Raw genomic sequence first — 26,463 nt, forward strand, 5'->3', positions numbered from 1 at the left:
AAACTGCTTTAACGTATACTTCGCATTGTATGAGATAAAGGAGGAAATTGATGGAATGCAAAGAGCTTCATTAAGGTCATGTGGCGAGTTACTGACACAAGTGGTATTTGAGTCTAGATTTCTGACTCTTAGTTTCACACTTTTTTCCAAATGAACAGGAATTGCTGCTGAAGTGGAGAAGGAAAACAGGATTATTGGGGCACCAACACAGTCTCCCCCTTTTTGTACATTATTAAAAATAACATCGCCTTCAGAATTGTGTTACCGTGTTTCCCCGAAAATAAGGCCTAGCCGGACCATCAGCTCTAACGCGTCTTTTGGAGCAAAAATGAAGACCAGGTCTTATATTATAGTAAAATAAGATCAGGTCTTATATTAATTTTTGCTCCAAAAGATGCGTTAGAGCTGATGGTCCGGCTAGGCCTTATTTTCGGGGAGACAGGGCACATACAGAAATATTATAAGTGCATTTAGAGGTCTCAAGCTGTGTGGGTAGAATAGGGGACATTCCAAATAGTCAGAAGTGAAAGTTTATGACTCTGGAAAAAATTTCCTGTATTCAGGAACACTAATATGGCCAAATTCTTAACTAATCATGTCACTCATTATAGCTTACAGTCCTAGAGAGAGAAGCCCTGAGAGAAAAACCTGCTTAACCATGAGTTGTTGTGGTTACTCTTCCATTGCTGAAATTGCCACCGCCCCTTTCTTCTCATTTAGCCTTAGCCATGGCCACTTGATGATAGATAGTATTTGTGACAGTGAGAATGCCCATGTCTTCTGCAACATCAGCAAATCCTGTGGAAGGCTGAGTGGTTGCGGAGCAACAGGGACTGGCAGAAAGCAGTTAAGGAAGCTTTTTTGTCTGGTAACTAGTGAGAAAGCCCAAATCAAGACTGGTATAGATTTGACTGGTAAGGTTTGACAGATGGTAGGTTCTGCTGTGCTCTGGCTGTAGTTAACACTACGCAAAGGACATACATAATAAGATTACTTCCCTTTTCTGGCACTGAGGTTGAAAAAAGTCAAGCCATGAGCAAGCCAGTTGGATCACAAAGCGCTGTTCTAGGTCAGGCTAAGTGATAGAGGATTTGTTAGTGCAAAGGGACAGATCTAGTGTTAGTATAAAATGTCCAGATACAGGTCACAAAGCACCTAGGATACTTCAGTTGTGTCCTGGAGAAAAGGATAAAATTTTGCCTTTTTGTAGTTATTGCCTATTTAAGCAGTCCTTTACATGAGGAAACCCGTGGACAAGAAAAGCTTTAAATGGCTGGTATTTACAAAAATGTAAAGAGGGAAAAAAGGATAAGTTTTAGTATCCTTGTATAGGACCTCAAATTGTATTTTCTCATAAAAATGATATTAAACACAAATATAGAATATTGTTAATAACTACTTCTATATAGTGCTTTATAATTCCCAAGCACTTTGCTATACATTTGATGCTCAAGAAACTGAGATGGATAGGGCAGCCGTTGCTCGTTTCACTCATTCAACAAATACTGAATGTCAAGTACTGTTCTAAGTGCTTAGGATACATTAATGAACAAAGCAAAAATTCTCTTTTCTAATGCGGTTGACATTCTAGTGAGACAAACAATAAGCCAAACAAAAACAATGGGCATAAATAAGTTCTTTAAGTATGTAGCTGGTAGAAAATTACAGAAGAAAGCAGATCCTCTGGGGCATGTGGCGTCAGACAATTTAATAGGTTAGACACTGAGAAGATAGTAGTTTGCTGACTTGAAGGTGAGGCAGTTAGCCGTGCTGACTACCTGGGATGAGAGCAGCCTAGGCAGATACCAGGCAGGACAGAGGTCCTGAGGCGCACACGTGTGCTGGTGTGCTCAAAGGCCAGCCACGGCCAGTCAGTGAGTCTGCAGTGGCATGGAGTGAGGGAGAGCGCGTTGTACCATCTCTGCATAAAGACAAACTCAGATTCTCATAGCTTAAAAGACTTAACCAAAGTCTAGGTAGAACTCAAATCCATTTATAGGGGCTTCAGATTCTTTGTGTCCTGCAGTTGCTTCAGTGGAAATTCTCTTATATTTCCAGAAAGGATGGATAAAAAAAGGAAATGATGAGTGATGAACAATCCTTATTATAATTTACATTTTATTCTTCAGCATAAACAGTCTTTATTACATTAACCTCAGCCAGTCAGCCTGGGCTTGTTTTCTTTTTTTAAGTTTATTGGGGTGACGATTGTTAGTAAAATTACATAGATTTGAGGTGTACAATTCTGTATTACATCATCTATAAATCCCATTGTGTGTTCACCACCCAGAGTCAGTTCTCCTTCCATCACCATATATTTGATCCCCCTTACCCTCATCTCCCACCCCCCCACCCCCCTTACCCTCTGGTAACCACTAAATTATTGTCTGTGTCTATGAGTTTTTGTTTCTCATTTGTTTGTCTTGTTCTTTTGTTGTTTTTGGTTTACATAGCACATATCAGTGAAATCATATGGTTCTCTGCTTTTTCTGTCTGGCTTCTTTCGCTTAGCATTATACTCTCGGGATCCATCTATGTTGTTACAAATGGTCCTATTTCATCTTTTCTTACCGCCGAATAATATTCCATTGTGTATATATACCACAACTTCTTTATCCATTTATCTATCGAAGGACATTTTGGTTGTTTCCATGTCTTGGCCACCGTAAACAAAGCTGCAATGAACATTGGAGCACACGTGTCTTTATGTATAAATGTTTTCAGATTTTTTGGGTAGATACCCAGGAGAGGGATTGCTGGGTCATATGATAATTCTATTCGTAATTTTTTGAGGAACCTCCACACTGCCTTCCATAGCTTATTTTCATATAGTTTTTGCTAAAGGAGAAAATACAGCCTTAGCACACTGTGATTTTATTCTTTACTATGTTCTAAGTTATTAATTAAATTGAAACCTAATGTTTCATTTTGCTTTCAGGGATAACATGCTACTCATGTGACTTATTTAATACTAATTCAGAAGACGTTAATTTATAATTTCATTGTACTTTTTCTAATCTTTCTTTTAAAGATATGGGCATCCTGCGGGAGAAGCTACACATGCTGCAGTAGACTCTGCCATCAATGTTGGTTTAACTGCCTATAATATAGACAACATTGGGATCAAAGCAATGGTGAAGAAGACTGCAAAACAAACTGGACACACTATCCTGGAGGACTATAAAATAGTTGATAATTCAAAGGGGGGAAGTCCAGGAGGGAGAGCAAATGTAAACGTGAAAGGGGAGAAGGAGGAGCTAGAGGAAAACGAGGCAAAGAAGAAAGATGAATGATGGAAATGCTGTGCCTCACCCATACCAAAGCCTTACAAGATGGATGCAGTTGTGTTAATAGGCAAATGTGGAATTCCCCACAGATTAACCAGTATTTAAAAAATACTCATTTCTACAAAGTGACCAGTTCATAAGCTTTATGGCATATATTCTACTTGCAAGGAAAATAATCAGTATTCTTTCATCTGGCCTTCAGAAATAAAAAGTTACGTACCCAGTAAGTTTTTTTTTTCCCCTAAATGTGGCTAAAAATATTTTTGCAGTTAAAATAAGATTAATAATACATGTGCTATAAACCTCATTATATCTAATGTTAAACTATTTTTATATTTGCTATCTTTCAGAAAGCAAAGTAGGAAATTATATATTTACATAAAATTTGGCATTTAGTAACCTTAGTTTTATTTGTACTGGAAAGGAATGACTTAAAATATTGTTTCCTCTTTTTGCACTAATTGTAGATTTTTTTGTTTTTTAGGTGCTTGTCAGAATTTCCAGTATGTAAACAAAACAAAAACTATATTCCTAAACTAAAAGAATTCTCAGATAACATTTAAAACACTTTGTCAAAATAGGGAATAGACTAACCATGACAAATAAAATGAGGTTCTATAAAATTATTTAGTAGCTTACCTCTTTGTAAGGAAATGTGATAGCTTTTTTAATTTAAAATGAATACAAATACATTTTTAAATCTTCTGCATTTAGACTGGTATTGATCCATCAGAAGCCTGAGGAATTTGGGGGTATGATTGGTATTATATTAAAATTTGAAGTTATTAATCAACTTAATTGGACCAAAAAGTACTTTATGAAATCATTTTATCATATCTACTTCTGTAAGTTTTTCCAAAAGGCTAAAATTTCATAAAAACAAATATAAACAGTATTAAGTTTATGAATGGTAAATATAAATTTATTTTGGAATGCAGTCATTGAAATTTTATATATTAAAAAGCCAATAAATTATTAGAAAGAAAAGGTTTTATTCATAATCAAGGTAAAGAATGAAGACTTTAGGCGTAATCTGTGCTGGGCAGGCATAACAGTTTCCTCTTTAGCTGAAGGAAGAATACTCACAGACCTCTATATATGCTACATATATGTAGGTAAATACCTAATGGCATTTTATTTTTGTTTACTGATTTTAAAAGAATGGTATTGGTTTTCATAGCTATCATCAATTCTAATATTTTTGAACCTCTAATGCGCTACTTAGTTTATTAGACCTTATTTTAAACTGTCTGAATAATGCACTTTGTGAAGAAGCTGTCTCTGAATTACTTTGTCTCAAATGTATTCATGGGCTTGTATTTCGGGAACACAGAATTGGTGGAGTCTTTCCCTAAGGCAAAGGATAATGTACTAGTTGTTAAAATGGAAATAAAATTGAATTTGCAAATAGCTTCCAGTCAGTCTCTGCTGTGTTTAATGACAAATAGTGGAGCTTTAAAGTTTGAAAGTAACCTTAGACCAGAGGTCAGCAAAATTGGATTTGTCAATAGATATCTATCTAGTTGGTTGTTTCACTTCATTACTCTGTTCACTTGGTCATGGGTTGCCTTTTCAAATTAACAGCAAGACAAAATTTTGGTAAGTTTAGCTTCTATATTAGAGTTCTCCAAAGAAATAGAATGTGTGTGGGAGGGTGGGGAGAGAGAGATTGATTGATTGATTGATTGATTGATTATAACTCACCCAATAATTATGGAGGCTGAGAAGGCTCAAGGATCTGCAGTCAGTGACCTGGAGAGGCAGGAGAGCTGATCTGTTGATCCAGTCCATATCTGAACTGAGAACTGGAGAGTCATGGTGTCAGTTCATCTGAAAGCTGGCGGCTGGTGACTGAATTAGAGCCTCTTTTAGTCTGAGTCCAAAGGCCAAAAAGACCATAATAACTAAAGCAGGCTGGAGGAGTTCTCTCTTACTCAGCCTTTTGTTCTATTCAGGTATTTAGTTTATTGGCTGAGGGCCACCCACCTTCAGGAGAGCAATCTGCTTTACTCAGTCTACTGATTGAAATGTTAATCTCCTTCAAAAACAACCTCACTGACACATCCAGAATAATATTTGGCCAAATGTCTGGGCATCCTGTGGTCCAGTCAAGCTGACAAAATTAACCACACAGCTTCTTATCCCAGTTTTCATTGTCTAGAGGCCTTTCACCTAACTCTGCTGAGCTCTTTGAGACTCAACAGATAGTTGATGAAAAACGGCAGTTTTTAATATTTATTGCTACCAGGGATTTTCTTCACTTTGCTTCTACAAAGAGACCCTCCCCCATCTGTGCTGGGTAGTTTTCTGGGAGTGCCTTCAGGAACTGACTAGCTATAGAAATAATATTAGCTGAAGTACTTACTTACTATGTACATTACTGTTACATAGTACTTACTATGAACTGTAGTGTTCTAAGTAAGTGCTTTTACACAGATTAACTTATTTTAACCTCACAACATTCCTATGAGGTGTCTACTCTGCATGTTCTTGCAATCTGTATTTTACAGAATAAGAAACAGGTATAGAGGTTAAGTAACTTTCCTAAGATGGGAGAGTACAGTGTGAAAGAATTAATCACACACTAGCCTCAAAAAGGAGGGACCTACATAGTGGAGTGATTGTTAGGCCAGACACCTGTCTTGTCTTCCTTAAACCGACGTATATGGGGAAGGATAAAGGGTTTTTGTAGATTTCCTCTGATTCCAGCTGCTTAACACTGTTAGTACTTTTTATTATAATTCCATTGGCTTGATGGTAGACAATTTCCCAAGATATTAGCAAATAGATCATCAGTCCTAGATTTTGGTCATAGTGTGAGCTTTTGCCTTTTTCTCCGTCTTCATACTAGGTATTAGCATAAGCTAAGAAAAGCCAGCTTTAGGGCTTGTTAGCCAGTAATCATTTTATATGCACTTTTCAGGTATGTCTGATACATATTGCTCTGCTCAGTCAGAAACTAGTTTTCTGGTCTATTCTTGCTGAACTCAAGACTAGGTGATTTTAAATGCACTTCCTAATGGATTTTTCCATTTTGTATTTAGCAACAGAAATGCTTAAAAAGAGAACATTGCATTGTTTCTGAATAGCTTTTCTTCCGAAACCTTTTTTTTATATTCACAATATATTTTACAGATCCTGAAAAATGAATAAATAAAAGCTTTTAAAAACATAGATCAGATTAAAAAAAAAACACCTACAAATAATGTCTTTTTGCCTACAAATCTGAGTGGTTTCTTGGGACATTAAACATACTAATAAGTCTAACGGACTACTATGTTTATTTTCTATTCAATTCAATTCCAAACAACTCCTACGCTTAAAACCTGTCCCAATACAGAGTTTCTCCAAATTTCCAGAATCTCCTTTCTCTTTTGAAAGACTTGCTAAGTGAAGAGTTTCCTTAGCTTCAACATCAACCTTGTGAACCAGCCATTGTACAGTTGACTTTATACAAACTAAATATAGCAACCAAGGGTCCCAATTTTCTGCTGTCATTTTCTAATATTTTTCCCCTAAATTACTAGTTTTCCAAAAATATGTTGGTAAACAAAAGCCAAATGAAACAAGCATTAACCAAATGTGCTTTTTAAAAATAGTTTCCTTTTATAGGCCTATAACTAATACATATTTACTGACCACTAACGGTCACTCTTCTCAGCACTGAAGAGGGAGCAGTAGACAGAACAAAGGAATTCTTTAGCAGACAATCTAGTTTTGCTGATCTCAGAAAACATGGTCCCACGCTCCCACTTCTCAAATTGATTCAAGGTATGGGTAATGTACCAGAGAAGTCAGAGATCAAGGCAGCGCATCTTTCTGCTGATAGACGGATGGGAGCCAGAAGTGACACTAACGTACAGATCAGGAGTAGAATGCAAAACTAACGATTACAATTATAACAAAGAAATTTCAAGCTGTAGTGGGCAGCTTTGAACTATGTCCGTGGGCATTTCTCAGATTCGCCTAAACTCAATAACCTGAACTGGAGACTCGAGAGTTCGGGTAGTGCCTTAAGATCTACTCATCAGACACTCCTCACCACGGTAAACTGAAGCAGAAAAAGGCACAGCCATTCTTGGGTTCAGCATTTTCCTACCTAGGAAGGACTAAGAGTAAACACTGGGCGTGGGTCAGCGTTTAAGACAGCAACCAAATCCAGCAGTTCTGGACCCGCCTGCTCTCGGCCATGCAGCCCGCGCACAACCCCCTCGCCATCCCACCCATTTGGGGAAAGGAACGGGCCGCAGCCTTTCTCCGAGACGCGTTCCGGGGATGAGGGACCCTCTCGGCTTTTGGGGGCACTCCGCGACCCCGCCCCGCCCTCCCCGGCGTCCCTGCCCTGTGACGTCACTGCGAGGCGCCGGCTACGGCGAGTTCGCCATGGCGACGGCTTCTTCCCAGCTTCTGGGTGTCCCTGTAGGTCTCGTGTTCCAAGCTGTGAGAAAAGGAGGGCGTGGGAGGTCTCTGATAGGACACGATGGAGGAAGAAAGAGGCGAAAACTTCGACGGGGTGAGCACCGATCACCTCAAACAGGAGTTACTGGAAGAAACCCACTTGAAGTGAGTTGGGGGACGCGTAGGTTCGCGTCCTCGCCGCCCGAGGGCCGGCCCGTGTGTGCTCGGCTGTTCAAGGCTGCGGTCACCCAGCTGGAAGTGACACCAGCAGGGTAATTAATACCCGAGCTGATTTGGCGACATCTAACAACTTATAGGAAAGATTCCTGTGCTTCTTTGATGAAGCATTTAGTATTATAAATAGACAGGTTTTGAGATAGGATGTGCTGACATTCGGATCAAGTCAAACGGAGCGTATTGTCTGCATGTACTAACTATAATGCTAAAATATGTGTTTGGTTTTGATGGACCACCGAATTCGAATTTCCTGGTTCAGATTACAAAGTTCTCGTTTATGCTTTCTCTGTCATCCTTTTAGAAGAACTTAAGTAATGGTGACATTTTAGAAAAATGTATATATATATATACACACACACATACACACATATATATACACACACACACATATATATATTTAATATTCAGTATTAGTGCTTTGTATTAAATCTTTCAAACATTTTAAGTATTTTTTAAAGATGCCTCCAACCCCACCCCCAAGCCCCACGCGAACTAGACCCTCATGTGTGCCCTATAGTTTCCCGTGCTTTCCTCTATTGTAGCTCCAACCACACTTTTATTTTATTTATTTATTTGTTTATTTATTTAAAATTTTCCTCCCAGGCTTGAATGCCACACCATTTTAATTGCTTGGTTAATTCTTGGTCTGGTACTGATTATAAGGATGCTGAGGACAGGTTCTCTATTCCCTGAGGGAATAGAGTATAAGAGCAAGTACTTTAGAGGAATCTTTCATAAATTAAAAATCCCTAGCTCTTATCACTCAGTAATTATATGACTTTGGGCAAGTTAATGAACCTCTTTAAGCCTCAGTTTTCCTAACTCTAAGATGGGTGTATGACTTGTTTTCATACCTCATGTGGTTGTTGCCGGAATTGAGTAAAATGTATGTAAAGCACGGAGCATTGGTTTGTAATAAGCATTCAGTGGAAGTTAGCTGCTGCTGTTGTTTTTGTTCTGTTCACTTATTCACTGTAGTATCTTCAGCACTTAGCACAGTACCTTCAACATAACAGGCTTTCAAAAATATGTATTGAATAAATGACTGTGATATTTTGATAATTAATGTGCTATTTAATGATATCCTAAGTAGGTAATCTCTGGAATGCTATCTGCTTTTGTTTTGTTTTTTAGTAGTGTTTCCTTTTTCCTCTGTTTCAGGTTGTCAGTTGTTACTTGTTGCCATAGCTATTTCTTTCTATAATTGCAGCTCATTTGCTAGGCTTTGAGAAACCTCTTTGGATCATATTTAAGAGTAAATTGTTACCTGGGGGTCGTTGAGCTTTAGTGCATGTTAGTGCATGTCCTTCTGGAACTGGATAATCAAATTTGTCGATTCCTGATTCTCAACTATGTCTTCAATAAATGATGTTTCGGAATAAATTGTTCCTGAAATAGTGGTGGGTTACTCTGTATTCCTCTCCTGTTATTTTTTAACTGAATTGTAATTAACAAGATATTTTTAATAATAGGGTTATGGTACAACTATCAGTACTTGAATTAAGGAACAAGATAGCAGAACTGGAAGCCAAACTCAATACTGACGATGAAGGTATATAAGTAAATATTTTTATATGTGACTCCTGTATAAATATTGTTCATTTTACCAAGATATCTATAGTACATTAAATTACAAATGTGGAATAATAGTACCAAGATTTCAGTATTACTTTTTAGCAGCATTAGTAATAATTTATTATAGTGGCTTATAAAACTGGAGTTTTGGATTATCAAACATGTTGTATATACGAGGTTGGACAATTAAGTTCGTGAACTTGTTGCAATGGTGTTGCTAACCTTTTTTGATATCAGAGGGATTATTCATTATGAATTTGTACCAACTGGACAAACAGGTAACCAAGTTTACTATTTGGAAGTGCTGAAAAGACTGTGTGAAAAGGTTAGACGACCTGAACTTTTCGCCACAAATTCATGGCTCTTGCATCACGACAATGCACCAGCTCACATGGCACTGTCTGTGAGGGAGTTTTTAGCCAGTAAACAAATAACTGTATTGGAATAACCTCCCTACTCACTTGATGTGGCCCCCAATGACTTTTTTCTTTACCCAAAGATAAAGGAAATGTTGAAAGGAAGGCATTTGGATGACATTCACGCCATCAAGGGTAATACGACGATAGCTGTGATGGCCATTCCAGAAAAAGAGTTCCAAAATTGCTTTGAAGGGTGGACTAGGTGCTGGCATCGGTGCATAACTTCCCAAGGGGAGTACTTTGAAGGTGACCATAGTGATATTCAGCAGTGAGGTATGTAGCACTTTTTCTAGGATGAGTTCGCGAACTTAATTATCAGACCTTGTACTCTACTTATGAGTTCAAAGTGTTCATCAGTTAGCAAAAGTTTTGTTACATGACATCAACAAATTACTTCCTTAGTAAATAATAAAACATAAGTTTTCTATTTAACTCAAGTAATGCCCTTCATATCTTAATTTCTGGATTTAGGGTATAACTTTAAAATTCTTATCTAGGTTTTGGTTATTTGTGTTGGAAGAATGGGGGTGTGAGTGTTGCACACGACACACATCACACATACATACACATGCACATACCCAAGTATTTAAAGTTTATAATGTATGTAAGACATTAATTCATTCCACAAATATTGATTGAGACCTTGCCATATGTCAACATTTTGAGTAGAAGACCTTTCTTTTCCCTATTCTGAAGAGGTTCACTGACTATTAAGAGAAAGTCTCAAACTAAAATATGAATATGAGAAGTGACCTAAGTTCTGCATAAGGAGAAGTGGAAACTCAAGTAGAGGGGACCTAACACAACTCAAATGAGGGCATAAAGACAGCTTTCCAGAGGAGGCAGTACCTGAACTGAATGCTAAGAAACAGTAAGAGTTTATTAGGGTTAGGGTGGTGGACTTTGGTTCTTAAACCCGTTTATACTTCTCTTTTCTTCTACTGAGGAAGCCAATGAACAACAAGGATTAGTAGCCATTTAAGAAATAAAAACGCTATTTCTATAAGTACTCAGTGCTCTGTTAAAGCTTGGTAAGAGAACGCTGCTTTGTTCCAAGGCTGAAGGAGCTTCCTACCTATGTCTCCATATCTGTATGTTAGATATCCCTGGCTCTGTGGGGGCAGACTGTGAGTACATTTACCCAGTAGTTGCCTTGGCACGGATAGCTGGAATGTCCTCATCTAGCTGGTTACTGACTATACAGGTCATGCTCACAGAGACACATGCAATGCAATAAATATGCCCACTAGTAAAACGTAAGCCCACAAGGCTTATTATCAACAGTTCTTGTCATGCAGAGGAGCTGGTGATGGATATAAAGAGGAAAGGTAAAACGGTAGGTGAGGAGGTTCTTTCCTCAGTGAGCTGACACTAAAGCCTAAGGTCAAAGGCAGAAACATTTACCCCTTTCTTAAATTTAACTAAGGCCAAGCACTGTGTGAGGTGCGGTTATTACTATTATCCCCATTTAGGGAAAAATGAAGTCCAGGAATTTAAATAACTTGCTACGGTCATACAGCCAGGGACTGGCAGAGCCATGATTGCACCCTTAGCTACCGTGTATCTACCATTCCCGCTATTACCACATCAACACTCAACAGCTCTGGTTATCTACCGTTGCATAGCAAACCACCCTATCATTCAGGGGCTCAAAATAACATTTTCTGAGGATCGACTGGGTTTACCTGGGAGATTCTTACTTGGGTTTTCTCATGCGATTGCAGTCAGATGTTGTCGGGGCGTCAGTCACCTGAAGGTTCAGCTGGGCTAGACATTCCAGGATGCCTCTCAGGCATCCTGCTGGCATCTGACACTGGTTGCTGGTTGGGAGCCCCGCTGGGACTGCCCGCCAGAGTCCCTCCACATAGCTCTTGTAGCTTTTGCTTCTCACAGCATGGTGCTTGGCTCCTAAGAGGATGTAACCCCTGAATAAGCATTCTGAAAGCCATCAGTGACAGAAACTGCCAGGACAGTTAAGGGTGACTGCCAGAACTGGTGCAGTGTCATTTCTACTCGATTCCATGGGTCACAACAGTCACAGATTCAAGGGGATGGGGAAGGAAACAATGCTTGTGACGGGCACATTACATGTCAGATGGGATATATTATTGCAGTCATCTTCGGAAAACACAATCTGCCACAGGGAGTATGAAACAATGTCATTTGAGGAGAATTCTTAGGTAATTGATAAAGAAGGAACAGATTTTCATGAGAAAGTGACAGGAGATGAGATGAAGGTTTATGAAGAAGACAAATAGAGAATAGTCTTTAATATGATGCTAATGAATTTATATTTATCTTGAAGGCAATGGGGTGATATTAAAGGAGTTGTCAAATAAATTTATTATTTTAACATTACACGTGCACAAGTGACAACTATAGAACTTTCCACCCTCCTCTAATCCCTGCCACCTCGCTCCCCATTCTCACTCTCAGCTAATAAGTGTACTTTCCTCTTTCAAAGAGAAAAGGGAAGCAATCAGAAGAGGAGAGCCATATGTTTCCACCAAGAAAGCTACACACCTCTCCGCATCTTTCTCATCCTTTTTCTTTCCTCCTGTCCTTGCGCAAGGTCTGCCCTTCCTCTTATCTGAGGTCAATCCCTCCACTTGTGTGATAGAGTTCGTCTCCTCTTCCCGACTCAAGGATATCACCCCAGCGATCATCTTCTCTTTCCAGCCACCATCTGTTTTCCCTGCTCCACTGGTCATTCTCAACAGCATACAAACATGCTGAATTTATTTTATCTAAAAAACATGACAAACCTCATTTGCCCACATTTCCCCTTCCATCACCCCCTTTCATTGCCCCATGTACAGCAAAACTCCTCAAAAGAGCGGTGTTCTATTTCCACTCTTACCTGTTTATTCTTATGTAATATGTTTGGATTCATTGTAACTGGATTAATTTTTAGGTGAAACAGCGAACACAACCAGATCCAAAGGGCTTCACGTTCCCATAGTGGCCTCTTGAAGCCCTTTAGGATTCAAAGGAAACTATATACAGAAAAAGTGATTTATGTTGTAATAAAATCTGAATTTCATCATCTTAAAGCTCAGGGACAAGACAAAGAGCTGGAAAGAAGATGTTCAGGTGACTTTTTTTCCCAAAACTGAGAAGAGTCAGTATTTGTGTAGAGCTTTCAGTGCACTTTTAAAAATTGAAACCTCAAAACTACCCTTTGAAAAGAAATATTACCTCATTCTATAGATGGAAAAACCGAGACCAGGGATTCTAAATGGCTCTGTCAAGGCTACCGAGTTGGTGAGGGACAGATCTGGAATTTGAATGCAGGTATTCTAGCATCAAATCCCACACTCTTAGCCTCTACTTCTCTCCAGCTCTTAAGATTCTCTCTCTCTCTCTCTCTCTCTCTCTCTCTCTCTCTCTCTCTCTCTCTCTCTCTGTCTCTCTCAGAGTAGAACCTTGATTTACTGAGATTCCATGACATTTGCTCATCTAGGGATAGAAATGGGTAGGATTTGCCCAGCACAAGCGTGACTGTCTCATTCTTTCTTGGACTCTTCCCAATCAGACATTTTGCTTGTAATCAACTGAAACTGCTTTTGCCAAGGTCACCAGTTACACCCAATTTGCTAAATCCAATGTCACCACTCAGTCCTTATCTTACCTATCAGCAGTATTGCCACAACTGATCGCCCTCGTCCTTGAAACCCTTTGCTCACTTGGCTTCCGGGACACTACACTCTCTTGGTTTCTTGCGTACCTATTGGGCACTCGTCATTTCTCTTCATCGTCATGATTTCTGAAACCTTGGAGTGCCCCAGAGCTCAGTCCTCTGACTGTTCTTCAAGCCATACACCCACTTCTTAGGTGATCTCCTCTGGCCATATGGTATTAAATACGACACACAAATTTACACCTTCATCTTGGACCTCTCCTTTAAACTCTTTCGAGCCTTCATTTATAGGCTGATTTCTATCCCTAAACTTCTTTGGCTATTAAGTAATAGATTAATAGATAAAATATGTTTTAAAAACTCAGTAAATACTAAGGAATTTTTGATAAAATTCAATTGGTCTTCCTTATTTTAAAACAAAAAAATACTTTTATTTATCTCAAACTGGCATAATACTTAATGATGAAACATTGGAGGCATTTCCATTCCTGGGGAAGAAAAGATGCCTGCTGCCACCATTAAAACTTAATGTTTTGACAGTTCCAGTGTCAAGCAATAATATATGAAACAGAAATATGAGTCATAGCTCTAGACAGGAAGAGATACAATTATTATAATTTTCAACTTATAAAATTTGATATGCAGAAACATCCAGAGGACCAATTGAAAAACTAATATACTAGTAAAGAATTAGAAAACCGGTGGATATAGTAATGGATGAAATGTTTGTTTTTTAAAAACCCCAAACACTAGCAATAACCAGTTAGAAAATAGGGTTTTTAAATGATCCCACCCACAATTCCAGCCCTAAGCCATAAAATATCTGACAATATCCTTGATAGGCAGAACATATGCGAAGAGATAACAGAAGGCCAGGACTACCATGTTTCCCCGAAAATAAGACCTAGCCGGACCATCAGCTCTTATGCGTCTTTTAGAGCAAAAATTAATATAATATATTAAAATAAGACCAGGTCTTTTATAATATAGTATAAGACCGGGTATAATATAATATAATATAATATAATATAATATAATATAATATAATATAATACCGGGTCTACTTTAATATAAGACAGGGTATTTATAATCTAATCTAATATAATGTAACAATATAAAATACTGGATCTTATATTAATTTTTGCTCCAAAAGACGCATTAGAGCTGATGATCCGGCTAGGTCTTATTTTCGGGGAAACACGGTATAAGGGAGTAATAACAGTTCAGCCAGAATTCTCACCTTATTCAATCTGTGAGATTTCATACTGGAGAGAAACACTAGAATAAAATGAAATTGGGAAAGTTTGCTGCCTTAGCACATGTCTTGCTGAGCTTCTGAATATCTTTATCAGTGGTTGACACATATAACACCAAAAACTCACTGTGAGCCTTCTTATAAAGTTAATGAGCTAAACATTGCTTACTAAATGTCAGGAAATTTTTGCTGGACAGACGCCATGTGAATTAATGAATATGTAACAGCTTCAGCTGTGCTCAAGTCCCTGTGCTTCTGAAAACCTATGCTAGAGAGAAAAAATTGCCAGAAGTTAGTCTGTGTAAAGAGCCCAGGACTTAGAATCAGAGAGCCCCAGCGTTTAAAAACACAGCTGTGGAACTTAAATGTGTAACTTGAAGAAATTTACTTAAAGCCTTCTTGGTCTCATTTCTCTATCGGTAAATTGGTGAAAAAAAATACATGAACCATAGAATTGTTTGGCGAATAAATATGCAATGTGTAGCGATTCTTACCATTTTCATTATTAAGATTTTCATCAGAAGAGGGACATATACTTTTCCTATATGGGAGAACCAGATATTATAAATACACTCATTCTCATCCAGTTAATTTATTGATATGTAATTCTGCACAGATTTTTTTTCTTAACTTGAATAATTTATTCTAAAGTTAACTGGTTGAATAAATAGAGACAACTGATAAAAAATTGCTGGGGAGAGGGACTCCTACAAGATACTCCTAATGCAACGATAGTTATTAAAATTGGAAACAAATCAATACAACAGGATAGCTAGTGTACTGGGTTGCTAGAGTTTCCATAACAAAGTACCACAGACATGTATTTTCTCACTCTTCTGGAAGTCCAAGATCAAGGTGTTGGCAGCGTTGGTTTTTCTAGGGCTTGTCTCCTTGGTGTGTAGATGGCTGTCTTCCTCCTGTGTCTTCACATGTCTGTACCTGTTTGTGTCCTGATCTCTTCTTATACGGAGATATTGCATTAGGGCCACCATATGATCTGATTTTACCTTAGTTACCCCTTTAAAGGCCCTTTCTCTAAACGTAGTCACATTTGGAGTACTAGGGACTCTGGAGTACTAGGACTTCAACATGTGAATTTGGGGGACACAATTCAGCCCATCACAGATTGAATAGAAACAGATTCCAGTTTATTAAAACCATATTATAATGCTGTGACATTCAGGGCTAGGTTATTGTTATTTTTTTAAACTATCTTTTCTGTTAGTGTGTCATTACATGGAAAAAAGAGAAAACCATTTTCATTTGTGAGACTTGTAGAAAATAGATTATTACAAACCAAATCTGCACTGTATGTTGAAATGGGCAAGTACCGAGTGAGGACTGCCGTAGTCTGCTTGAGCTGCCACAACAAAACACCATCTGCTGGGTGGCTTAAGCGGCAGAAGTTTATTTTCTAACAGTTCTGGAGGCTGAGAAGTCCCAACACCAAGGTGTTGGCTGATTCCTGGTGAGGGCCCACTTCCTGCCTTGCAGATGGCCACCTTCTCATTGTGTTCTTAGTGGCAGAGAGAGAGAAAGCTCCAGTATCCCTTCCTCTTCTTTCAAGGGCACCCAGCCTGATAACCTCATTTAACCATTATCACTTCCTAGCTACATGGGAGCTAGGGCTTCAACATGTGACTTTTAGGGGGACACAGACATTCAGTCCATAACAATCATGAGGCTCTCACTTTCTAATTACTATCTGCCCCTCTTCCCACCACCGAGATAGAAGAAATTTCGCCTGCTGGCCCAAGTTTTGGGAAGGGCTTCTGGGCAAAGAACTGGAACCAAGGAGGAGCCAATTACCAGTAATGTTTTCTTGGAATTTGTGTCATCACAGGGACCTTTGAAGGAGCTAAAGGAAAAGTGATGAATTATTCAGTAAGTTCTGTCTGGGAAATTGGTATAATAGTTAGAAAAAAAAATCCCATTACATCTTCACTCTATACTTAATTCTAAAACCTTCCAGATAAATTATGGATTTAAATATTTTTAAAAATTAAATAAGAAAATATAGTTGAATGCATATCTGTTTATGGATAAAGAAGATCTTTCTTAGTTTAAGAGTAATTAAAAGAAATCACTAAGGAAAATATGTTTACATTTGATTTCAGAAAAAATAGCTTCCCTTTGATTAAAAAAGAAAAGACCAATATGAGAAATCAAACAGCAGTCTGAGAAAGAGATTCATAGCCAGTATGATAGACAAAAGGTTGATACTTTCACTGCATCTATATCCTCTGCAATTCAATTAGAACAACATTGAATTTCCAGTAGATAAATATGAGTAGAATATAAAACAATTCATGAGTATGGAAAAAATATCCACCTTGTTTCTTAGTCAAAAATTTTGAATTGAAATAAATTTTGAAATGAAATAGAATTTGTTACCTATCGAAGAAGTGGAGAATTTTTTTTAAGTGAAATAGGAACTTTATACATTACTTGTAGCAATGTAATGTTACCCTTTTGGAAAACAATTTTACAGTAAATTTCTTGGTGATAATGATGAAAATCATAACAATAACTAATTTTCATAACATATCCTATAAGGAAGAAATTTTAATTATCCTTGTTTGAAAAATGAGAAATTGAGGCACAGAAAAGGTAACTTGCTCAAAATCACATAAATAATCTGTTAGTTGGTGGAGACATGATTCAAACCCACTAGTCCTACTTTGGGGATTTTTTTTTTTCCTTATGAAGTCGTCTGAAAATTTGGTTGGGGATAACTTTACTCCAAGAGGTACTCTTTGCACCACTGTGTTCCCTTTCTTTTTTTGACACATTTGTATTTTTGTTCATGTTCTCACTGCTTGAATATCCTTTCTCACCTTCTCTGGCTTAGAACAGGTATCATTTCCCCCAAGAAGCATTTCTTGACCTTCTTCAGTCTTGATCTTTCCATCTGTCATTCCCTTCTGCCATCTTGCAAATTGGATGTCCTTCTGTTTGTTCCATAACATCCACTTAACCAAAACTTTTCCCAGGTGCTTTGGCTATATGTCTCCCCTTCCCTTCCACTTGTTCTACTGATGGTTGACAGCAGGGATTATGTCTGTTTTGTTTTTTTATCCGTACAGTGCCACCTATTAGGCATTTTCCTTTCCTTATTAACATTTTCTTACTTTACAGAGTCTTTTCAAATTGACAGGACTTTATCATTTGTAATCATTATAGTGAACAACAATGAAACATGACTAAATCATTAAAGTCCATGTAGAGTCAAGTTTTAATCAATTCAACTGTGTTCTTTTTAACACTTTAAAATATGTATGGTGTTGTTACGTAGAGCTTTGTTTGTTTTGTTTTTGCTAACATTGCTGTCTTTCTGGCCAAAAAAGAAAAGAAAAGAAAAGAAAAGAATCCATATCTAAAAGATAGGGCAGCATTCCACCTAATTTTCTCTTACTCTATGAATTTCTCTTACTCTTCTAAGGTAAATTCATAAAGATAACTATGAATCAAACTTCCAGAATTTTTCAATTTTTGATTTGGTTTTACTTTTCATCGTACTGATTCTGGCCAAGATCCTTTTTTGGGATTGCAAAGCAATTTTATTTTTCCTTTAAAAATCCCAGTGCATGTTTTCTTTTTCTTTTTCTTTCTTTCTTCTGGTTGGTTTGTTTTTAGAATTACTGCAAGAGCAATGGTTTCATGGAGTTATTGCTCAGGCTGTTTTTCTCCCCAGAGACACAAATGTTTGTTGGATTTTTATACCCATAATCTATATTTTAAATAATGACTTATTGTAAGTGTATCTTAGGCCTTGATAGGTGGGCTGTTATTTGCCCAAGGTCAAGATTCATTGTTTTTGGTGTCAGGTTTATTGTTGTTGTCTCAATGACAGTACCTCATCTCTTACTTGGGCTGGTTTCAGAGGGCTCTGAACTTCCCTTAGTATCAAGACTACTTCAAAAGCTTGCTATTTTTAACTGCCAATCTTATTCCCAGCTGAAAACAATTTAAAATGATTACATTTTAAAGACATGAAGAATGATGGAAAAATTACAAACCTTAGTATTTTCAGTACTTTTGGGGTATCACAGAACAAAGTATGGTAGGGAAGGTAAAATGCTATGTACTCCTTTTTCAGAAAAAGAAAATAGTTGATAAGTAGGAAGTTGACCTGATCTATAAGACCCAATGCTGTTTTGTGAAGAAGAAAAAAAATATTAATCTCGTTTTGTGGGCCTCCATTTAAATGCTAAGAAATTAGAAATTCTAACACATGTAAATCAGTAATGGCTGCAGATTTTGGTAAGTTACATAGTCTTTATTTTTACGCAGTGGAATGTTAATTGATTAGTTGTTTAATTAATCACTAGTTAATGAATTGTTAATAATGTACACATTATCTTACCAGGGTTAGGGACGTAACTGGCCTGGGACAAATTAATGATATTGATTTAACTGAAAGCTCTGTCTTGTCTTTTTCTCAGTTCAACAGCAGCAACTGACCAGTTGGGCCCATTATTTAAAGCCCCTTAAGCTTTTTCTAAAGCAGAGTCTCCCGTTCTATGTGTCTCTCATCTCATAGTAAAATCAAGACAGCAGAAAATGCATTCTCAGGTTAACTTTGGCGATGTACAATAATTAGTGCAGGTAGGACAGGTGAGATGTAGATGTGAACTATTTGCAAAAATGTCAAAGGTATTCCAAGTTAACTCTGGAAACCGGTGTCAATGATTACCCATAACTGAGATAGCTTAGGAACAGATTATTGTTTGCTGTATAGTGATTAGTTTGTATTCTTTATTAGAAAGTTGACCTGAAACTGGAATGAGTTAAGTTTGCTTTCACAGTTGCCTCTTCCTCCACTCGGGGCTGACGTATCCGTTAGGCACAGTGGGCGCATTATAAAGGGCCCATGATACGTTTACAGGCCCATGCGATGTTTTAATATCTTTTAAAATCAGAAGAAAAAATGAATATGACCCAGACTGGACTATATTCATCTTTACCCCACCCAGTAATAAAATAGAATTTTGAGTATTTTTTTATGGGGGAAGGGGCCCACAAAAGCAAAGGTGCCCAAGGCCCAGGAAAGTCCCAATGTGGCCCCAGAGCAACATAAGACTTTTTTCTTCCCATTTTTTATAGCCACTACTGTTTTGAAATTTTCTTCTTCAACTTGATGGTCCATATGCTTTTTGCTTTGCTCCTTTGTCCTCTATAATCCAGAGCCATTTGTGTACACGCAAGGAATTATACGTTTGTGTTCACCACACTGGAGAAGGTGAATATTGACGTCATTACCTCCAAGGCCTTCACTTAGTACTAACATTAATACATCACAGTCTACTGTTAGGCGTGGCTATTTTTGATCATCTTTAAGTTAATAGTATTTTAAAGGAGGGTCAAACATTTATAAACTATACTCAGATGTGCTAAAAATTAATTGCGTTCTTGATCTTTTTGGTAGCTGTTCTCATCTTGTTCTGAAGCCCCCATTCCCATACTGGGAAAAGGGGTTTGATTACAAAGAGAAACTTGAGCTAGTCAGTTATAAAGATAATTCCATCTATTCGGGCTCCATGGTATCTTTTGGATAAATGACAGTCTCTTAGGGCTTCTCCTTCCATCTTGTTCCCTAAAGCGTTTGGATTAATGACTTTCAGCTTCAGATTGGGAGGGTATTCCTGCCTCTCTCTCTGGTAGGCGGCCTTTGCTTCGAGATGAGGGTGTACGGAGACCCGTGCAGTGTTGAGGCTGGCATTTGTGTGCGCTCATATTCTTTCTGCTCAGACTCTGCCATCAGTTTTACGTATGTAGCAGCAATTGCCTCATACAGGTAAAGATTATTTAAGGTTTAGAAACAAGCCAGCTCTTTTTCTGTCTACAAAGCATCACTTTTAAGGCTCCAAAACATTAGCTTTGGGCTTTGAAGCTAGTGAAGACATTTTAGTTTTCGGCTGTGTTCTTCTCCTCGATTAGAGCAATAAGACAAATGTTTTGGCCTTAATAGCCAAATGAGGTTGAGTGACAGAAACCTACTTAAGGGTAAGAAAAGATGCCAGAATAGGTAGCTAAGTGTAAACAATGTTACTTAGCATAGCAGGTAAGAGGATATGCTTTCAAGTCAGATAAAACTGTGTTGAAATCTCAGTTCCCCCATTTATAACTTTGTCATCTTAAGAATGTTATGTGACATATCTGAGCCTATAAAACAGGTAACTAAGTTTTTAAAAATGAGGATTAAATTAGTTAATATTTGTAAAGTACTGTGTTCTTTACACAAAGCAAATTTGTAAGTGGTGGTTGTTAAATGGACTTCAGAATTCTTTTGCAAAGGAAAAAAAATGAACATGACATTGAATGGAAGCTAATATTGTTTGGGCTTTTACATATGAATATTTCAAGTTACAAGGAAAGAAACATGTTCTGGATATTCCCTCAGGTAGAATTCCTTTTGAGGACACATGAACTAAAGGGAAAAGGGTGGTAGGGAGTGAGAAGACCAGGAGTCATAATAGTCCTAGTGAGGTCTGGTTGCTGGGAGCCTGACTGTGAGTCTAGCTTCTGCAGTCTGAAGGATTCTAGCTAACAGAAATGCATGTTAAAAACTGGTTTGCTGTAGTGCGTCTGTATTGCTAGTAAAGTCAAGTATAGTAACAGAGCAACATTGAGCTGATTAATATTATTTTAGTGAACAAATGAGAGGTGGTGAGATGATCTTGGTTTCCCCCTGTTTTCACCCAGGTGGTGAATGGAAAACTCGTTATGAGATTCAACTTGAACTGAATGGTCAACTAGAAAAGCAAATTGTTTCTCTTAAAGAGAAAATAGAAAAAATCCGCGGAAATCCTTCAGGTAAACACAGAAAGTATATAGATTATGTGTTTCCTAAGTTGAGTTAAAACTGATAAAATATCAATGCTCATATTTGTTTTATTGTAGATAGACTGTCTTCCATTCGTGTCTATGAACGAATGCCAGTGGTGAGTAAATGATGGTTAAACAAAAAGAATAATTGAAGGAAATTATGGACACCCCCTGCATTACCCACTTTCCAAGCAAAAGTTTAAAGACTGTGGCAAGGTCCAAATAAAATATTTTATTCACTGGAGTTGTTCCTAGAATGTGAGGCATTCTATAAAAAGGACTTCCTTCAGCTTATTACCCCTGTGGGGACAGAGCCCCAAAAAGCAGTTTCCAGGCTCTCGGCCTCACATAGAAAGGTGCTGGCTCAGGTAGTAAATGGCCATCGACTGTGATCAAATGGCCATCAGCTGTGGCTAGTTGGCCGTCAGCTGTAACCAGTGAGCCATTGGCCACTAATATAACTGTCGTGGCTACGCTAGCAAAAAAAGGGGGAGCTAGCAAGAAGACGGTGGCTGAGCCTGCAAGCGGCGCAATGAGGGTTGAGAATTGTGTTGCTCCTGGTTCCTGTTTTTCCAACCCAGCCACCAGCGAGAGTATAGTGGTGTGACTCCCCTACCTATGGCTCCGTGGGTGTTCCTTTTTGGCCTCACTATGTCCTGCATTCTTATGTGGGGAGCGGGACCAGAGACCCCGCATGACACCCTGCGTGACAACTCCCTTATAAAGCTGGGCCGGGATTCTGTTGCAGGTACAAACAAAATGAAATAAAAAGAATATCAATGGTCGGGCTGGGTGGAAACCTGAGTGCGTCTCTTCCTTGCAGCCTAAAGGAGCCTCTTTAACACAGAAATACCTATTTTATATCTATCTCAAGACATTTCTGTTCTAGTCCCTCTGGAATATACAGGCACATGTACACATACACACACACACATTTACATACACACACATGCACACACACACATGTACAAACTGTACAAAATCCAACAGCAGAGAACCCATAAAATTACCGTATAATGTGAAACCTCATTGGGCTGGTCCACCTACTTTTTCTTTTGGTTACACTAGTGACATCTTTTCTCCTTTGAGAGTTAATTATAATCCCTGATAAATTACTTAAATTTGTATGTTTTACACTTTTTCAAAGCACATTCATTTGTTTTTTATTCATTCAAATATTTTTTAAAATGTAGAGAAGGCCCAAAGCATGACTTACACTAGGTCCAGAGCATGCTTAGAAACAGTTTTTTCCTCAGAATTCTTGCTGAATTTTTATTCTGAATACTAAGAACAACATGGAAATCATACAAAAAAATCAAGGATAATTTATATGAAAATGAAAATACAATACTCAGCTAAATTGGCAGGACTTAATATTACACTAATAATAATAGTAATTTGACCTTAATTAAGCATATATTATATGCAAATTAATTTTATGTAATTTGTCATGCAACAACTCCATGAGATAAAATTTAATATTATTCCCTTTAATTTTTGTGACAGAAGGAATTTTTGTGACAATTCCTTTTGGCCTGCAAAGTTTCTGTTGAGAAATCATTTGACAATTTTACGTGAGCTCATTTGTAGGTAACGGTTTTTCTCTTGCTGCTTTTAAGAGTCTTTGTCTTTAACCTTTGGCATTTTAATTATGATGTGTCTTGGTGTGGGTCTGTTTGGGTTCATTTTGTTTAGGACTCTCTGATCTTCCTGGGCTTGTATGTCTATTTCCTTTGCTAGGTTAGGAAAGGTTTCTCTTATTATTTCTTCAAATACATTCTCAACCCCTTGCTTTCTCTCTTCTCCTTCTGGTACCCCTATGATGCAAATGTTGTTATGCTCGATGTTGTCCCAGAGATCTCTGAAACTATCCTTATTTTTTTTTTTGGATTGATTTTCTTTTTGCTCTTCTGACTGAATGTTTTCTGGTACCTTGTCTTCCAAATTGCCGATTCCATCCTCTGCTTCATCTAGCTGCTGGTGATTCCTTCTAGTGCATTTTCATTTTCAGTTATTGTATTCTTCACTTTTGACTGGTTCTTTTTTATGGTTTCTATGTTCTTTTCTATGCTGGTTATCTCTCTGTTGAAGTTTCACTATATTCCTTGAGTATCCTTATAACCATTAGTTTAAACTATCTCTGGTAGGTCACTTGCCTCCATTTTGTTTAGTTCTTTTTCTGGAGTTTTTTCCTGTTCTTTCATGTGGGGCATACTCTTTGTTTCCTCCTTTTGGCTGCCTCTCTGATAGTTTATATGAGTGTGTATATGTATTAAGTAGATCTGCTATGTCTCCCAGTCTTGGTCGTGTGGTCTTATGTAGTAGGTGCCCTATGGGGCCCCATGGCACAGTCTCCCTGGTCACCTGGTCTGGGTGCTCCAGGAGTGTCCTTTGTCTGGATTATGTGTGCCCTCCTATTATAATTAAGCCTGGTTGCTATTGGCATGTCATTGGGTAGAATTGGCCCTCAGGCTGATTGGCTGTGGGGTTTGGCTACATGTACAGCTTACGGGCTGCTGTGCAGGGGGCTTACTCCACTGAGTGGGATTCGTCCCAGTGGGCTCCGGTGCCTGTTGAGACTGCCTTTTCTGTGTGCTGCTTATAGGGCTAATTGGACAGTGCTCTGCAGTGGTCTGAAGCCAACCTCCAAGTATGTCGGTTCTGGGGCCTCTTGGGAGGGGCTCCAGTGGGGCCCAGGTCACCCACTGCCTGTGACTGATTGGGGGACTACCTGGTAGGAGCTATAAAGTTATCTTAAGTTTTTCACTGCCTGTGCTAAGGTTGGAGGCACGTAGGAGAGGATACAATGGGAACCGAGGATGGCTACCGCCAGTACAGGCCTGAAGTAATTCCGCAAAAAGCCAGTAGACCCCAAGGCCTGCTGTCACCTGCTGGCTCCCTTAAGGTTCAGCCACTAATAAAGCCTCATGTGGTACGAAAGTTGGGTGAGGCAGTCTCAGGGAGTCACTAGAGTGGGAAGAACTGTGGTCACCAGGTTAATGTAGACTCTAGTTTCATGCTAGTTTTGAACCTAAAGCTACTCAACCAAAGTCTCAGAGTACACTGTGGCCAGTTGCTGCCTGCCTGGGGCCTGTGGACTCTGATAGTTTTCCAAGAAAGAGTGAAATGTCGGCGGGGCAAGCTGCTATTTAGAAAGATCCTCAGGTGTTGGGGGAATTGGGTAGGGTGGGTTCCCCCGTGAGTCAGCAGTTTGGAGCAACAGAGCTCACCAGGCCAGGCCAATCAGATTCAGATTTGGCCGGAAGGGGAGGACTCAATATAGGAAAGATGGCATCCACTTGCTGGCTGCATGGGAGAAGAACCTCACACAGGAAAAACTGTGACTGTCCTCTAGTGCTTCCCTGAAACCACATACCTCATCTGCCTCCCTATATGCCTCTGATGCCCCCCACGTCACCGTCCATCTGCCGGAGCCCAGGGTGAGTGCCTCCAGGTGAAAGATTCTTGCATGGGTCAGTTAAGAGGATATCTGGGTTTCCGAAGCCTTTCGTCTCACCTGGATGGTCAGAATTCCCACTCTTTTTCATAGCCAGTGTTGTGGGGGCTCCTCTTCCTGTAACTTGTACTCCGGGCTGGGGAGCCTGGTGTGGGGCTGGGGTCCTTTGTTCCTCTGGGGAGGACCTCCTTTGCCAAGATACCCTCCTGATTCTCAACTGCCACAAAGGGTTTGGGGCCAGCCCATTTCACATCTCTGCCCCTTCTACAAGTCTTGATGTGGCTTCTTCTTTATATCCTTAGTTATAAAACTTTTATTTAGTCAGACTTCAGATGGTCCTCCAGGGTGATTGTTTATAGTTCAGTTGTAATTTCAATGTGTTCATGGAAGGAAGCAGGGACAGTGTTTATCTACTCATCCACCTTAGATTTCCCTGAAAGAGAATCCAATTACAGGTTTTTTAATAGCTATAGGTTTTTTATCCCTATACATTGCTATATTCACAGAGATTCTGAGGACTGGAGCATTTATTGCTCTTTGAGTAACTGCAAACTTCTTGTATTTTTTTTAATAACAGATTGGGGGAGAAAGAACCTTTTTTGCACACCTGTCTGTTATTTTCAACACAGATATACTCTTATTTATATCTTGGGAAGTCAGGAAAATAACATTTGTTTTGCTTTTTTTAATTGGAAAATTGGTAAAGATTTTTGCCTTCTTGCATGGAGTCATATCTCCATCTTGTGGTATTTCAAAATTGCTGCAAGCTATTTTAAGCTTAATATTTCTTAACTGTAGGTAGAATTTTAATAGAACCTATAGAGTATAAAATATCAAATACTATTTACAGAATATACAATTTCTGGGTACTTGATTCTTGATAACCCACCCCGAGATAACCACCCACTCAGGAAACGGGGTATCTGGCTTCATGGAAGGTAGCGACAAGTGCTGGTGTAATACGGTGAAATACTTCATACCACATCTAAGAAGCATTTAATCAGTTTTCTGACTGCTACCTTAGACTCTGTAACATATTCATGTTCACATAAAATGCATTTATTTCTCTTGAAGTTTGTGTTATTCTTGAAGAAAATGTGGTTCTCTAAGAGGCTTCAATCTGGTGGCAGAGAATTATATTTCTCTTCAGTAAAAGACTAAAGAAATGTAAGAAGAGCTAAGAGTGGGGCCACATGCCCAGCAGAGAGGAATGATGATAAAAGTCCAGGCTGTTAAGGAGCCGGTCCTGTCCATCATCTGGGTGGGTGGGAGCCCTGCATAACTGCTTGGGTTTTCTTACACAGTGGGATCCAGGAGGTTTTGTTGGAATACAGGGATTACGAACCTAGCCAGGGAGCTGGTAATGA

The 26,463-nt window shown here is 38.6% G+C and overlaps 2 protein-coding genes across 5 annotated transcripts in view; both read left to right on the plus strand.

Annotated features, from left to right (window-relative positions):
* Positions 1-4,697, plus strand: part of SPART (spartin) — a 44,750-nt gene extending 40,053 nt beyond the window's left edge. Inside the window, exon 9 of one of the 2 annotated variants that reach the window (XM_033104643.1) lies at positions 3,032-4,697. In XM_033104643.1, coding sequence (XP_032960534.1) covers positions 3,032-3,293 — 262 coding nt within the window. In that variant the 3' untranslated portion in view covers positions 3,294-4,697. The remainder of the gene's footprint in view (positions 1-3,031) is intronic. The other variant, XM_033104644.1, reaches the window with a different exon arrangement.
* A 159-nt stretch (positions 4,698-4,856) lies between these two features.
* CCDC169 (coiled-coil domain containing 169) overlaps positions 4,857-26,463 on the plus strand; it is a 53,444-nt gene continuing 31,837 nt past the window's right edge. Inside the window, exons 1-4 of one of the 3 annotated variants that reach the window (XM_033103739.1) lie at positions 4,857-4,886; positions 9,395-9,474; positions 21,517-21,627; positions 21,715-21,755. In XM_033103739.1, coding sequence (XP_032959630.1) covers positions 9,399-9,474; positions 21,517-21,627; positions 21,715-21,755 — 228 coding nt within the window. In that variant the 5' untranslated portion in view covers positions 4,857-4,886; positions 9,395-9,398. Of the gene's footprint in view, positions 4,887-7,678; positions 7,851-9,394; positions 9,475-21,516; positions 21,628-21,714; positions 21,756-26,463 lie in introns of those variants that run through there. The other 2 variants (XM_033103742.1, XM_033103741.1) reach the window with 2 other exon arrangements.

Source organism: Rhinolophus ferrumequinum, chromosome 4, assembly GCF_004115265.2.
Source record: "Rhinolophus ferrumequinum isolate MPI-CBG mRhiFer1 chromosome 4, mRhiFer1_v1.p, whole genome shotgun sequence".
Taxonomy (NCBI): Eukaryota; Metazoa; Chordata; class Mammalia; order Chiroptera; family Rhinolophidae; genus Rhinolophus; species Rhinolophus ferrumequinum.